Below are 16851 nucleotides of genomic sequence, written 5' to 3' on the forward strand. Positions count from 1 at the left end.
TTTTTTCTATTCTTCTATCTTACCTTCCGTAGTTACACTGTAACTACTTTTAAGTTGCTCTGTTCGTATATTCAGCTATGTCCTACCAACTTGCCCAAGTTACAATGGTCCGCCAGGTGGCTGGGAACGGAGCCTTTTAGAGAGTAAGCGTGCTCCCTCAACCGATCATTTATGCATCGGCCTGTTTGGCCAATGTAACAGAGCCCATAAGTAAACAATATCTTGTATACAATCTCTAAAACACATTTAAGATAGCGCAGAGCATGTTTCTTAGTGCATGCTTCTTTCTTAGGTCCTTCGCTGTTGACCCTGCGACATAGCTCAGCAAGCTTGTCGTGTGCGCAGAACACAACTCTTACACCTATTTTACCCTTGACCTTCTTTAGCCTATGAGAAACCCCGTGTACGTAGGGAATAACAGCCACGCCAGAATGAGGCTTGTTGAGTTGGCTATTGCTTTGTCTCTTATCAGGTACTCATAGTGACGTTAGAAGAGTCTTGGCAATAGAAGCTAGCAGGGGTCAGGTTTAATTTCTTTGAATGCACTTGATCAAAGCCACTTGATAACAAAGCCATGGGTATAGAGAATATTAATTGTACTCTTTGTTTGAAAAGTGTACTGTAGTAATCATGATATATGTGAAAAAGGTGAAGAGGACGAGAAAAAAACTTGCAGCCAACAGGGGCCAAACATGTAACCTTTTTGCACGCTGCTGGTGGCAAGTTGTCTTTTACAGCGAAAGCTGTTATGAGATTAGAACATAGATCACGCGCGGGTCTGTCGTTGTCCGCCGCCGCCGGTGTCCGTAACCAGTGTCACACGTAATAAGAAAAACAAATAAATACTCAGTAAATGAGTACACCAAGGACACAATAGAATTTGAACCCGGGTCTGCTACATGCCACCCCAGTATTCTGCCACTGAGCCACACCATTTCCTTTTCTCTTTATTACTTACCTTTTCACATCATACAATAATAATACAGTGCAGTACATACAGAGGTAACAAACAGCATGGTTACATAGTGATAAAGATTCCTTTATACGAATAAGTGGCTCAAGTTGTTCGAGCCACTCTAGAACAGGTCTTTAATTTTATTCTTCAATAAAGTTTGTGATCATTTGGCATAAATATTCACGAATGGGCAGCGTATTGATGTTGGCATGGCGAACTGCCATGTACTTTTTCCAAATACTGTGAAGGCCGAGCAACATAACAGTATCATAAGGGGCTCCGTCATCTTCTTCATTGCTTGGAACTCTTTCTAAACTGGCCTTAGCGAGGCTTGTTGTCGGGAAAGTAATCGCATTGATATGAATAATAAAGCATTTTAGAATATCAAAAGAACAACCAGGCATCACATAATGCGAATTGCATAACGAGTGGGTCGTCCAATGCTTCAACCCATTAGAAAACTTTTTCTTGGTCGCCTGTTAACTGTGGTGCACACCCACTTCAGGCATAATTCTTCACTGTCGTCAGCCACTGCATAAAAATATTGCATTAAATTCCTAGCAAGTGTGTAGTGAATAGCACTATTCTCTGAAGAATGACGAAGAATAGCATAGTGAATGCTGGCCTACTACACAATAGTTATGATTATTTATGGCATAGTAAGTTTAGAAAAGAGTGTTTAGAAAAACGCTATGAAAGGCCGCTCTTCTAACTTTCCCTGTGACTTTGCTTTGCGTTATGTGGAGGCCTCACGGTTTTTTTATCCACTCTACTTTCTTCACATCTGTATCATAATTACTACAGTACACTTAAAACAGTAGAATTAACGTCTCCTATACCTTTTTGGTAGCTCTGCTCCATAGCTGAAAAGTTCTCCTGTAGTTATGCAATTGGTGGTGTGGGCCATCAGTTATTTGGGGATCTAAATGCCGTGAATATGCTGAATCGACGATTTGCACTGTTTGCACTGCAACAACTTGTTCAAATTACGGCATGCTTACGAAAGTATGCAATAATTTGGTATTAGTTAATAATGAAAAAATGATAAAACCTGTGCACTACCAATAACTAAGCGCTGTTCATGAAACACCATCCTGTTTGTGCAAAATTTGTTTAATATTTCATTGTCGTATTTAAGCAACGTCACTACATTAACATTCCAGCAACGTTGCCAAAAGGTGTCCAATGTTGCTAATATAGGACAACATTATACATTTTTTTACAACGTTACAGTAACAATATATGCTACTTGGGTGTAATGCTGTGAAAATACCGAAGCGCACCCTGTTGGCACTTGTTAGTATCATGATGCACTACTTCATGCTTCCAGACGGCGACAATGCCTTTGCCAACGAAGGTCACTCACTTTGCGGGGATGAATAGGTGCGAGAGATACCAAGTTGCTTTTGTGGAACTTTGAACATGTGCATTGGTACCCCCGTGGGTAGAGTGCTGGCACCTATCGGTGGGAACCGAAAAGTCATGGATTCGACTACCACATCATCCATGTCAGTGATACTTTGTCATCTGGTCAAGTGCATTTTTCCAGCGTAACCTCCCTGACAGAAATGACGTTAGTGAATTCGTTGAAGAGCCCATAATAAAACAAAACAAAAAAGCACAAGAAGAAAATGTTCTAGACAGGACAGATGCTCACTTTCAATTGGTTTATTGAAAAATTTTCTAAAGAAACAAAGCGAGCATACATGCAACATCACAAATCTTCTGCTTCCTAGTAAACATTGTAGTAAACTTGAAGATGTAAATGAGCGTCTATATATAGAACATTTTCTAGGCAGAAGAGGTCCTTTTTTTTCTGCAAAATGACTTTACAATGATGAACCAAATGGTCCATCAGTTAACACTACTAAATATTCTTCTATATATTATTCTAAAGTCCGTATTAGTTGTTAAGACCTGAGGTCCATAAATTCTTTTCAGTTTTCTAGCACCTCCCAGTCTTTGGCAACATTGTGCGTTCACCGGAAATGCGCCCTTGAAGATTTCCTGCTTTTTGTGTGGTTTTAGCCTTTGTTGCTGATCGCGCGGCTGCTTGTGTTTTGATGTTTTATGTGAATAGAATTATTTCGATGAAGCGCTTGCAACTTGAGCTCAGCTGTGTCAAGCCATGATGCAGTCTGCAAGCCTAAAATAATTTTATATGCTAGCTAAACGTCCTGTTTTCCTACAGATTGAGAAAGAACACCTGCATTGCAGGGGTCACGCGAAAAAACTGGAATCCCTCAAAGAGCGTGCAGGTTTGTTCAGTCTGCTTCATTAAAGGCAATGATAAAGCTTAGCACAAACTGATGGCACAGAAGCGATGTTAGTCGAAGGCTACCAGTTACAGGGAACACATCTGACGCTGTTGTCTTCCAAGTTCTATTAAGGCAGATAATTGTGCGCTGATGCCTGAAGTGCGTAGCGGAACATGAAAGCTAACAATGAAAATATATCGCAAAGGTGTTTGAGCAACATCAATGATGAGTACTGTTCGAAACATAGGACACAAAGAAGCCGCGCTCACCATCAGAGCACGTCGCGGTGTCCATGTTTTGTTGCTGTGGCATTTGGTTTTAAATGCGGAGCATTTTTTAGTCGCACGATGTCACGTGTCGGCGCTGCCCACACCCCACTGCGCATGCTTGCGCCTCGTTCCGCATGTTTATGTCTCGTGCCAACTGTCCTGAGGTTGTGTGTTTAGACAAAAACAAAGATATGTTCATGGTTTGACAGGAGGTGCAGGTTTTCAGCTTTAGTCGAAAGGCTGAACTGTAAAACTTCACTCTGGATCACGCAACTCTTTTTTGAGTCGGCGATGTGGGTGTGCTTTGAAGACACAGGTAGAGAAAAAGCAGGTGTGTCTTCTCTGTCCGCTTCTTCAAGGCGCATACACCTGCCCGCATCATCGACATCCAAAATCAGCTGGGCCAATTAAGTGCGCTGACAAACTTCTCCTACAGTTTATGCACTTTCTGTTTTACTATCTCTCCCGTGCCTTCATGCAGCCGCTAGGCATTGCTCTAAACAAATCCCAAGGAATGTATTAGTTCTATGAGTGCATTTGTTATAACTAGGAGTAAAATCATCATCATCATCAGCCTGACTACGTCCACTGCAGGACAAAGGCCTCTCCCATGTTCCGCCAGTTAACCTGGTCCTGTGCTTGCTGCTGCCAATTTATACCCGCAAACTTCTTAATCTCATCTGCCCAGCTAACCTTCTGTCTCCCTCTAACTCGCTTGCCTTCTCTGGGAATCGGATTAGTTACCCTTAATGACCAGCGGTTATCCTGTCTACGCGCTACATTCCCGGCCCATGTCCTTTTTCTCTTCTTGATTTCAACTATGATATCCTTAACCCCCGTTTGTTCCCTAATCCACTGTGCTCTCTTTTTGTCTCTTAAGGTTACACCTACCATTTTCCTTTCCATTGCTCGCTGCATCGTCCTCAATTTAAGCTGAACCTTCTTTGTAAGTCCCCAGGTTTCCGCTCCATAGTTAAGTACCGGCAAGATGCAGCTGTTGTATACCTTCCTCCTGAGGGATAGTGGCAATCTAGCTGTCATGATTTGAGAGTGCTTGCCAAATGTGCTCCACCCCATTCTTATTCTTCTAGTTACTTCAATCCCGTGGTTCGGCTCCACGGTTATTACGTGCCCTAAGTAGACATAGTCTTTTACAACTTGAAGTGCACTATTACCTATCTCGAAGCGCTGCTCTCTTCTGAGGTTGTTGTACATTACTTTCGTTTTCTGCAGATTGATTAATATATAAGAAATCCTGTGCCCCATATCATCCCCTTTTATGTGTACCACAAGGGTACTCTAGGGATAGTAACCACAGAACACTACAGAACACACAGAAGTTCGCAGATACTTTTTCAGTTTCGGAATTCTCCGCTTCGCTTTCGGGGAGCAGGCGGTCGGCTGCAGTTCCCGCCATCGCGGCGCTCCAGGCCAACTTTGCGCCAAGCAAACGAGGATTGTCTGCTCCAGCTAGGCGCGGTGCAGCCGGTGAGCAGCGTTTACACAACACTGCAACTTCTTGGTTTAGGCACGAGGAGTATAACGTAGAGCCCAGATGCATGTGCGGTGTTCTTCCAGGTAATAGAAACAAAATTTAGAGCTCAGTTGTATTAGAAACGTCTCACTGAAGCCGCGGTAAAATCTGTGGCTTATCTGGGTCCAGCTTAGTTGTTTAGAAGCTATTTTTGTGAGTCTCAGCCTAGGGATCTTCGACGCAGTGCACATTAGCTTGTGCAGCAAAAAGCATATCGAGGGGCCGTACCCTAATAAAAGTTGGACTCGAGCTGTTGCTGTAAGGTATCAGCCACATTTAAATCCCACTCAAACGACGCTATTTCTCTGTTCAGCTGGTATATAAACCAGTGCACTTTCTTCTTCTGAAGTATTCGGATTTATGGTTGTCTGAGTGGATAATGCTTAGAATCATTAAAACAATGCAAAATTTGCGAAGATAAAAAAACACCAGTGTACTGACACAAAAACACTTGTCTATGTCATGCACTAGTCACAGGCATTCGAATTTCAATTTCAAACAAGCGCATAGCTGCATTTCTGTAACAATTCGGGCTTGTGAGAGGCAAACAAAGCATAAGACAATCTGTTGTGTACCTATACCCATTCGGTCATTTTGCTTGTTGCATGATGAATTTATTATCAAGGGGCACTCTCTGCACTTCAGGTAAATCTTCAGCTAGATCAGTGAGAGTCGCTGGTGATGCAGTCCTTTTTTTTTCACTCAGCCGGCGTATTACAAGTTTTATCCGTTCTCAAGCAGCGGTGGCACAGATCAAGCGTTTCCTCAATTCACTGGTTGCAATCTACACCTTGTTCTTAGTTGTTTTTATCATTGTTTTTCTATTGTAACCGCTCAAATGACACAAGACACACATATACGTCTGTTAGCACTAGTCATGCCCACATAGTCCTTGTAATGAATATTTCTTAGCGGCGCACTTTCTCCATTCGCTGTGCCAGTAAGATGTATTCTGTGAATTCTGCGTTATAGAAGATTATCACCGGAGGCTTTTCCGCCTCTTCAAGGACCGCCGAACTCTAGTTGCAGAGAAGTTGAAGTGCATTTTTTTTTCAATCGCTCAGAAAAACTGGAGTACTCCGAAAAAGCGGGCACCTCTTGCCGGCAATATTCTGGCAGATCGCAAGGCAGCAGCAGTTAGTTGTTGTACAGGTACTCTTTATTTTGCAGCTTCATTAAAATTACACTGGGAAATTCGGAAATAAATCAGGGAACTCCATAACTCCTCGATGCTCATGCACCTTGGTCGGTTTAAGTTCCTCCATTTATGATATGCCTTATATATGTCTTCAGAATGCTGCTTTCTTGAATGTAAATATCGTGGCCACTTTGCACGTCTTTTCCAGACTTTCCCATAGATCTTTCCGACTTCTGCAGTGCAAGTTGGACGACGGGGAGAAGTGGTGTTTTTAGAGCTTTTCCTCTACCCGCTGGTGCACCCGGTCACAAAACACATCATCATGATGTCCGGAGGGTCTGGGCTATGGCGCACGGGATAGCAGCAACAGTAGAATTAACCTCTGGAGACGTCCACACGTGCTCGATGCATCCACACATGTTAAATGCTTAGATCGTGCCCGTGATGTCAACAATCGGAGAGTTTCCTACGTCGTGGATGTCCGAGTATCTTCGTGACTGTAGGCGCCAAATTGTCTTCAGAAGACCGTGGGAGCATGCTATTCGTCGAGACTTACACACAGAAAAAAAAAAAGTGCGACCGAACATCGGCACGGAACGCACACATCGGCACGGAACGAACACCGGCACGGAACTGCAGCGGCAGTGAAGCCAGCGGGAAGCAGCCGGTGACTTGGCGCAAAGTTAAGACTAGGTGTTCTGTGTTAAGACTACAGCGCCCAACACCGAGCTCACACAAATACACCGTTGGAACCGTCGGATCTACCCTCCTTCAAATCCCTCTCTTACGTACTCCCAACAAATCCTATGGAGACGTCTCCAGACTCGCACTCTTTCTTCCCCGCAGCTGCTGTTTCACTACTACTATGGCACTTCCCAGAATGTTCCCTCTGCGGCGAACCACAGAACTATACACTAGGCGAACCTCATGCCACCCTTTCCCATATCCTATTCGTCTGCCCTTCTCATCCTCCCCCACAGGGACAGTCTGCCACTGTCCAAGCTGGGAGGACTGGGAGCTCCTGCTCTCGTCTGGGGACCCGGCGATGCAGCTTGCTGCGGTGACTAGGGCAGCCGATGTCTTCGCGGCGAGAGGCATGGCCGTGTAGGCGTGGTGCGGGACCGCGCGGTGGTCCCGGGATCCCGGGGGGAGGGGGGGGGGGTCCAAACACACTCGCTCTAATAACGTTTTTCTGTCTGTCTATTTAGAGCAAATCGCGCCCCCCTCGAAAGGAGGAGTTCGAAAACTGAAAAAGTATCTATGAACGTTGGGCCGAACCACATGCGGCAGTTTCGCTGGCGTTTTCTGGCGTTGCATCTCTCGGCATCGTTGCATGAACGGTGAGAGTGCCGTCACCGTGGGCAATTGGAAAGTGGTTTGGCCTAAGAGCTATGACCATCTATGGCTTTAGTTTGGACACAGGCTTAGAGTTAACTCTATAGACACAGGTTTAGTCATAGCCTCCTATATTTTTTTATAGAGGAGGCTATGGTTTAGTCAACAATTAGTTTTGCGTTTTGTCCACAAGAGGGCCAGCAATGCCACTAAACATCATCATCATAAGTAACTTTGTTACCTGTGTGATAGTGGCTGGTTGACGTCGAGGCCACTTCATGGTGGGCGTCAATCGAAGTCATTTACTGTGTCTTCAGCAGCGTACTACTTGAATATTCAAGCTGGTTGATTTTTAGGCGACGTATACAACGTATACGGCGCTTACAAGTCAGCGGAAAGTCACTATTTCAACCTGAAAGGCTGCCTGCGGACATCCCCAAATGGTACGCACTACGTGCATTTACGTGTATAAATAATCAGTGCACCACAGGCTACAGTTGGCGGATGCGAAAGCTAAAGTAGTTTTCCTAGATCATTCTTGCTGCGTTTGTGTTTCGTTACGAGAACTCGGAAACAATCACTAGGTCACGTACAACTCGTTGACCTTACGTGGAGTAATCATAGACCCCGTCGAAGCTTTAGCAAAGCTCTGCGCATATTATAGCAGTATAGCTGGCCGAATAGCATGAGCAGTCGCATAACGATCAGGGTATGATGAGTTTAACTTGTCATGCTGAAAGATCAATTGTCCCCAGGTCATGCACACATTCGTTTAATGTTCTGATCAGCGATTGCTGGTTTACAGTGTATGCGTATATGTTTCACTGGGCGTTTGTTCGTTTACGGCTTTTATATATGTTTCAACCTGATATTTTTTTATTTGCTTCAAATATATGTTGCAGCCTCAGACGCCACAAGCATCCCCCCAAGAAGACCAAGAAAAATTACTTGATGATGCTGCCAGCATTGTCAAAGTTCAAGCATTTCACATGAAACGATGTCTCGATAAAGGAAAGCTCATGGAAGCATTAAAACATGCTTCGAACATGCTTGGAGAACTTCGCACGTCCCTTCTGAGTCCAAAAAGCTACTACGAGTTGTGTATCCTTTTCTTAACTTGCATATTTTGATGCTCAAAGGTGCATGCAATTTTCAATGTACTTTCTGCTCATGGATAACGTGACTGTGGTTTTCTTAATTATGTGCATACTTAGATATGGCGGTCACTGATGAACTGAGGCATCTAGAAATTCACCTTCTAGATGAAATTCAAAAAGGGCGCAAGATGTCCGATCTCTACGAGCTTGTTCAGTATGCCGGCAACATCATCCCTCGCCTGTAAGTGCATTTTGTATGACCACTGAATTATATTGAATGCAGGCAGTCATACTCACTGTGTGGGCATACATCACTAATGTTGATTGCACAAGGCTTGGAGATGTAACATGCCTAAATATAAGACAAAGAAAAGCAGTTCTTTGTCCCTGTTTTTTTAATTGATGGTATCTTAGCAGTGTACGGCTGACGTCTGCATAGTTTCCTGTATCGTGAATCTTGTAGCACCTATCTTTTGGCTCCATGTTTGGTGGCCGCCATCGTTACTGAACCATATTCTGCTATCATGCATAAAGCTTTTCCACTCCTAAATGATCGTCCCGCTACAAAGCGCATACGCACTGAGGAACTTTCCTTTTTCAGCCGACCCAAAGAAGTATTTCCTTATTATCACCTGGTACACATTGAGACACTTAATAAAACAGCCAGTACCGTGTCCCCTTTCAGTGTCCCTATCACTGACAGCCACGTTCGAGGATGGCTAAAAAGTAACGAAAATGGTTAGTGAAGACCTTCTAAAAGAAAAGGAACAAAACTTTATTTGTGAAAAGACTTCGTTGCCGCTAAAACAGGGCATTGAACGTAATCGGGCCCCTAACTCCATGAGAAAATTCAATTTAACAAACTAAAGAACCCTGAAACATTCGGTGACATTCCTATGAGCGTAAAACCCCATCGATCCATGAACTCTGCATGTGGAGTTGTATCAGACATTGAATTCCTTGACCTAACTGAAGTTGAACTCTTCGAGAGGTGGACAGAATAGAATTTGACCAGTGTGAAGTGAATCATAAGAAGGAACAATCGGGAAATCCCCATGAAACACTTGATACTGACTTTTGCCACCAGCAAACTACCACAGTCAATAAGAACTGGCTGCACTAAGACACTGGTCAGACCATGTATATCAAACCTTCTTTGATGTTTCAAATGTCAAAGATTTGGCCATGGTTCTCAGAGCTGTCCTGATTGACATACTTGTGCAATATGTGGTGCCCAAGGCCATGCGTCAGACACCTGTAATGAAATGCCACATTGTGTACACTAACTGTGATGGAGATCATGTTTCATACTGACGTTCTTGTCCACAGTGGAAGAAAAAAAAAAGACATCATTACACTGAAGGTCTGCGAAAACATTTCCTTAAAAGAAGCATGCAGAAGGAGTTCGATTTTTACAGCACAATCTATGCTGATTCAGCAGGCCTCGGGGCAGTGTCGCATCGCCCTCTGTCACTTCCCAGGGTCAATGTGAGCCATTGGCTGTGGCGGCTGCCCCTGTGGTGGCAGCAGCCAAGTCTGCTCCACCTACTAAGCCAGAGATCCAGGCGGCTACAGGGTCGTCAGGCCTTACGATCACGTCTCACCAAGCGAGGTCGCAAACACGAAAAAGCAGCTCATGTATGCAGACATTCAGTGCCTCATACGAGGCAATGAGCGCAAACTCGGTACCTCTGGTGCGGGAAGAGTGGTGTAGCTCTCTGAAGTGCACTAAGAAACCGATGACAGGGCCCAACGACAGCCCTGCTACCTAAGCTACAACTTCCGACTTAAGCAAGAGACACTTCTTTTGCATACACAGCATTACTTTCCTTCCAATCTGGAAACACAAATAATGCAATGGAACGTCGGAGAACTGCTTAAAAACCTCAACCATGCCCAAGAAATTTTACACAAACGTTCACCAAGAGTGCTGTGTGTACAGGAAACACACTTAAAATCAAAACACACCAACTTTCTGCACAGTTACATTATTTTTTTAAAGGACCGTGATGATGCCCTGGCATCATGCGGAGGTGTGGCTGTTATAGCTAACCAAGGAATAGCGTTTACACACAATTCCAAACGTCCCTTGCGTCAGTGGCTGTTCGAGCGGTTCTTCCAAACAAACTCGTCACCATTTGCTCGGTCTATGTACCTCCCCACTACCACCTACAAAAACACGAATTTTAATCGATGAAATTCCAGAGTCATATCTGGTTCTTGGAGACTTGAATGCGCACAGAAGTCTATCAAGTGACTTTTGCTGCTATATGCGAGGTCATCTAGTTGAAGAATTTTTTTTCTCCTCTGGTGCACGTCTTTTGAATCAGAAGGAGCCAACATATTACAGCATCGCTAATAACACATACTCTCCCATAGGTTTCAGCATTACATCTCCATCGCTTCTCCCCCTACTCAAATGGAAAGTCATTAATAATTCACGTAGGAGTGACAATTTCCTTATAGTTTTGAGCACATCAATAGCAATGGAATGTCCTCCACTGGTTCCCAAACGGCCCACCGGAAAAGCCGATTGGGAACAGTTTCAAGAAGATACTCTTAACCTGGACTGACATTTGTGCATTAAGCATAGAGGCTGCTGTGGACTACTTCACAGCTTTTTTTATTGATGCTGCAACCAAATGCATTCCACAAACAAGCGGATTGTCGGGGAAACGATGTGTCCCTCGGGGGAATAATGAGTGTTGAAACAACAAAAAGCATAGAGGCTGCTATGAGGCTCACTAACAGCCAAAACCTTACAAACATCAAGAACATGAAGTTCCAGGGCAGGAGGACACACCGACAGGCAAGAAGGAAAGTTGGCGTACAATTTTATTAGGAATTATTTAATATACACATGAGAGCAAAGTCTGGAACAGGATCAGTAAGGTAATAGGAAAAACAAGCATATTCACTTCTTGTATACACACAAGAAGAAAGCTTGGAAGACAAGGTTAATTACCTACATGCACACTTATAGCAAGCGTCCAGCTCGTCACACTGCTCGGAAGTGTTTCAACGATCCAAGACAAAAGTGGAGAAACAGAAGCTGGAGACTAAATGTACAAAATACAAGGAATACAATCAACCGTTCGGCTTAGCTGAGCTACTCAAATGGCCCGTGCACCAAGAAACGCCATATATCATCATACTTAGCTGAGCCACGGACATCGCTAAACGGCTGTAGTGATTCTGACCACGTGGTTTACAAAATGTTAAAAAATATACCTCTCGAAACTTAAAAAAACAAAAACAAGTTTACTTTCCTTATACAATGTCATCTGGTACTGCAGTGGCATCCCTACTTCTTGGGAAGAAGCCGTGGTCATCCCTTATTTGAAACATGGCAAGGACTAATCCTCCGTTACGAGATATAGGCCCATAGCACTAACAAGTTGCCTTTGTAAACTTCTCAAAAGGATGGTACACTTTCTTGAAACAATCTCCTTGACCTGTACAAGTGCGGTTTTTGAGAAGGTAAATCTACCACTGACCACCTGGTAGGTATTGAAGCATAGCTCCGAGATGCTGTCGCCCACAAACGATTTTTGATTTCTGCATTTTTTTCACATGGAAAAGGTGTACGACGCAACATGGCACTATGGAATATTAAGAGACCTGTCATATTTGGGTGTACGCGGAAGATTGTTTATTATAATGCAGAGTTACCTGTCCGATCGTAAGTCTGTGTCCGAGCAATTAATGTTTTGTCTAAAATATTTGTCCAGGAAACCGTATTGCCCCAAGGTGGTGTACTGAGTTGTTCACTTTTTCTTATCAATATGAATTCCTTGCGACTCTGCGTCCCACATAACATGTTTTATTCCGTGTATGTTAATGATATGCTGGTTGACTATAAATTTTGTAATTTTTCCATGAGTGAGAAGCATGTAAAGCTTGGTTTGAATAAGGTTTCAAAATGGGCTGATGAAAATAGATTCACTCTTAATATACAAAGAAGCACATGCATCTTATTTTCCAGAAAGAGGTATTTACCGCAAGCCTGACATTGACCTACATGGGTAATGTCGGCCTGTAATTATGGAGCACAAGTTCTTAGGCTTCATTCTTAACACTAACTTTGCCTTCATATCTCACATAAAATATATAAAAAACAAATGTATAAAAACTATGAATATTCTAAAAGTACTGTCATGTACTAGTGGGGTATTGACAGGAATTGTCTTATCAATTTGTATAAAAGGCTCGTATGCTCGCGCCTAGATTATGGGGTGATAATCTACCAGTCTGCCCCACCAAATGCCTTGCTTGAATCTGTTCACCATTTGGGCATTCGGTTTTCTATGGGTGCTTTTTACGTCAGCCTAGTAGAAAGCCTGTACGTCTAGTCAAATGGGTGCTCGTTCCACCTGCAGAGTTCTTGCATATTTTTTGTATATTATATGAATGTTGAACCAGACATGGAATACCCCTCACACTGCACAATCAATAATCTATCCAGTTTGGTCCAAGTGACTACTGTCCTTCGCTGCGATTGCCCTTCTTACTTTGTGTGAGGGGCCTAGAAAGGAAACTGGTGTGCCACTTTTTGAACATTGTTTGGTGGCTTCCGCTGCATATCTCCCACCATGGCAGTGGCGGACTATAGATTGTGATGCGTCTTTCTCAGAGATTATGAAGCAAGCGCCCATTGTACATATCCACACATACTTCCTGGAACTCAAACATAAGCACATGTTTCCTGAATTCTTTTTTTACAGACCTATCAAAGACTCGCACTTATGTGTCGTGCGCAGCGGTCGGTCCATCCTTTTTAGATGCCACCACTTTGCATCCTAATACAAGCATATTCAGTTGAAGCTTATGCAATACTCACAGCCATTAAACAATTAAAACTACAAAAGGCAGTAATTTACACAGATTCCTTAAGTGTCGTAAAAGCTCTAAAAACTCTTAAAATAAACTCAGAAATCTCGTCTTTGTCTTGCTTCACTCTTATGCATAATCGTCACACTCAAACAACATGTCGTAGTGCGCTGTGTGCCAGGGCACCGCGAGAACCAAGGTGATGTGATGGCGAACGAGCTAGCTGCATCTATCCACGAAAGCACTGCTAATATATCCATAGCCAACCCTGCGCTTGACCTCAAATCTTTCCTTAATGGCATCTTGGAGCTTATTGGCAGTGCACATGGGATAGCCACACAGAACATAAACTACACCTTGGTAACTGGCCTCCAGTATCAAAGTCACGTCATACAGAAGTAACCTTACAAGGCTAAGAGTGGGACACACACACACTACACATTCATACCTTCTGTCCAATGGTGATCCGCCCACGTGTGAGAAATGTGGTGAACCACTCATCGTTCTCCACACTTAAATTCAGTGCAAGGAATTGTGCACTCTTAGAAAAAAACACTTCCCATCACTCTACTGAGAGCAAATACCACTCCATGCATCAATCATGTTCCATCAATGTTCCTCGGTAGGGATCCACTTTTCAAACATCAGTCATTATTCGCATTTTTAAAAGATGTTCGTAGTTTTTATGTGCTCCACCCTGGTCATCTGTAGCACGGCCTCTGGAGAAAAGTTGTTGCTGCAGTAGATACATTACAAAGAACCTTTCTCGTGGACCTTGGAAACAAGGGAGTGGAAGAGACAATCGTGCTCTATCATCTCTCCACAGCTTTTTAAGCAAAACTGTTTGCCACTTATTTTCATAGTACACATTTCATATGACTCGAGATTCTAATACCTATATGTTTACCCACCCGTAGCGCAAGCAATTTTAAGCCGCAGTCACTATACCCATTGCTCACATCTTGTGTCTCATGTACTGGTGCTCTTTGGCCACCACATTGCCCTTACACCAATAAACACTATATATCATCAAACATGGAAGATAGCAACACTTGTGCTTTGCGCATGCTCGTAGCTGTCGATAGGGTATTCCTTGGTGTGGAAAGGTGAATGTCATTGCACAGAACTTATTGTACCAATTTTTTTTTGTTACAGTTGTGCTTCATTTCTTTGGCAGCCTTTGTGCCCTGCGTGATGCCTTTTTCACTATGAATTCTAAGAAAGAAATAATTTTAATTGACACTCTTGTTAAATTTTCTAAATAGGCAGTGTTTTAAAATAATTAGGTTTGAGTTGAAAATGTCTTGAAACCACTGCTACCCTTGCCATCGCGCACTTCTATTTTGTGCGCTTGGAGCAAGGCACCTTGCCAAGGATTGCATGATGTTTAACGAACTGAACTCGATTGAATGCATTGTCAGGATTTTGCTACTCATAATTTATACTGGATTTCGTAGCATGTTGTTTTTAAAAATCTGCATTGCGTTGACTAACTAGTGTTTTGATTTTCTTGTGACTTCTTTCTTTACGACAAGTACGTGTATCTAGCATATGCATCCATTATTTATTTGAATTACATAATTTTGCATTTACTGTTTTAAATAGCGTTGTCCTCTCACTCTGATGTATTGTTGTCTTTAAGCATGCTTCTACAATTCATGATAGACTGCAGTGTGCCCTTTCTCCTTATAGGTATCTTCTAATCACTGTTGGGTTAGTTTATATGAAGTCAAATGAGCACTCTAAGAAGGACATCCTGAAGGACCTGGTGGAGATGTGCCGGGGGGTACAACACCCACTACGAGGACTCTTTCTGCGCAATTATTTGCTGCAGTGCACACGCAATATTCTGCCCGACAATGAAGAGGATGTAGCCCTGTGAGTAGCTATACTGTTACATCAGTAGCTTATGCCCCTGTCAGGCAAACAAATTTAATTCCACTTTAAGAGAGTGCACTTTACGGTTGTGCTTTCATCATTTTTACTGTGGGTTAAGTGATTCTTCCTTTAGAGGGCACTTGCCTGTAAGTACAATCTTTAAACTTGTTTTGATGTGGGAAAATGCACTGCCTTAATGGCAGGGCTTCAAATGAGTTTTTGTTTTCCAAAATTAACAACCAAAAACCAAATTTGAGTTAAATTTGATGATAATGTAAAGCACATGTCTGAGGCTCGTCTCATGAAAAAATTTTATAAGAATTAGCCAATCACTAATCAAAGTGCCTACTAAAAAGTATAGTTTTGAACCATAAATGCATAACATTACTCCTGTTTGAGTCAAAGTGAGCCAAATTTACTTTAATAATAGGCATTCTGTGAGTAAACAAAACAATGAATATAAAATTTCAGTCCACCTAACATTAGACTAGGTATCGTAGGGGAATAAAAAGTTAAGAGGAGTGGCCGTAGAACAACACAGTTGGCGGGGAAAAAACAGTATCAGCCCAGCAAATATTCGCGATGTCCTATCGCACATCCAACGCAGGCATAGCTGTGGCATTATAGTTGAACTAACTTACTTGGTTAATATGGTGCATCTCAGAGGTTGTGTTCGACTGATGCTGCTAGAAAAAAAAAAAAACTTGATTGAACGTTTTCTTACAAAGCAAGCTGTATCACATCGCTTTTATTTTAGTTTATTTCTTCCTCCATGCTTTACTATCATGCTTTTGTATCTGGGTGATGCGTTTTAAACTATCAAAATTTCCGGAGCACTCCACTACGGCATCTTTCATAATGATATGGTGGTTTTGGGACGTTAAACCTCACATATCAATCAATCATGCATTTAAAATAAACAACAATGTAGATGAAGAGGTTGAGGACAAGTCCCTCTAAGATGTACTAGTTGTACTAAGCTGCACTGTGTAAATTCAACAATGAACAACTTCCCAAGTGTGTGCGTGAGAGAGAAAAATCTGCAATGTGTTTTTGTGGTTGAAAAATCAACTGAGTGTCAAAAAGCAAAAAGAAGTACAGTACTTATGAATTGAAATGGGACGATTGAGGACTATGTAGTGCACCTACTAGTGTTTCCATCGTCTCCTCTTCGTGTTATATTGGTATAATTCCAACTTGAACGTGTAGATAAGAGCCAACATTATCTTTAGACACCAGTTCATCGCGACATGACGTGGTTATCTCGAGCAGTTATGCATACCAGTTGATATACTAAATATGTTATGTCACGTTTGAAGCTGTGAGTACTTTATTTCAAATAGCACAGCATTTTAACAGTCACCTTCTCCTGTCTTTTTTCCTGCTCCCTCATTTTTCCCTCACACTATTAATCTTTCTTCACCTTTCCTTTGTCCCATTTTCTTCCATAATTTCTGGCTGCTGGGGTTAGCCTTGTGCGGGTATCTCGCTGGGGTTATTCTATATTTTGGTGGCGTGCAGGCTTGTTTACAAGTTATTCCACATTCCTTTGTTGGG

General features: G+C 42.7%; 1 protein-coding gene across 2 annotated transcripts in view; it reads left to right on the top strand.

Annotated features, from left to right (window-relative positions):
- Positions 1–7721: 7721 nt before the first annotated feature.
- Vps35 (Vacuolar protein sorting 35) overlaps positions 7722–16851 on the top strand; it is a 64552-nt gene continuing 55422 nt past the window's right edge. For both annotated transcript variants that reach the window (XM_037427589.2, XM_037427590.2), the window contains exons 1-4: positions 7722–7932; positions 8392–8590; positions 8704–8827; positions 15109–15294. In XM_037427589.2, coding sequence (XP_037283486.1) covers positions 7930–7932; positions 8392–8590; positions 8704–8827; positions 15109–15294 — 512 coding nt within the window. In that variant the 5' untranslated portion in view covers positions 7722–7929. The remainder of the gene's footprint in view (positions 7933–8391; positions 8591–8703; positions 8828–15108; positions 15295–16851) is intronic.

This window comes from Rhipicephalus microplus, chromosome X (assembly GCF_043290135.1).
Source record: "Rhipicephalus microplus isolate Deutch F79 chromosome X, USDA_Rmic, whole genome shotgun sequence".
In the NCBI taxonomy this organism is placed as follows: domain Eukaryota; kingdom Metazoa; phylum Arthropoda; class Arachnida; order Ixodida; family Ixodidae; genus Rhipicephalus; species Rhipicephalus microplus.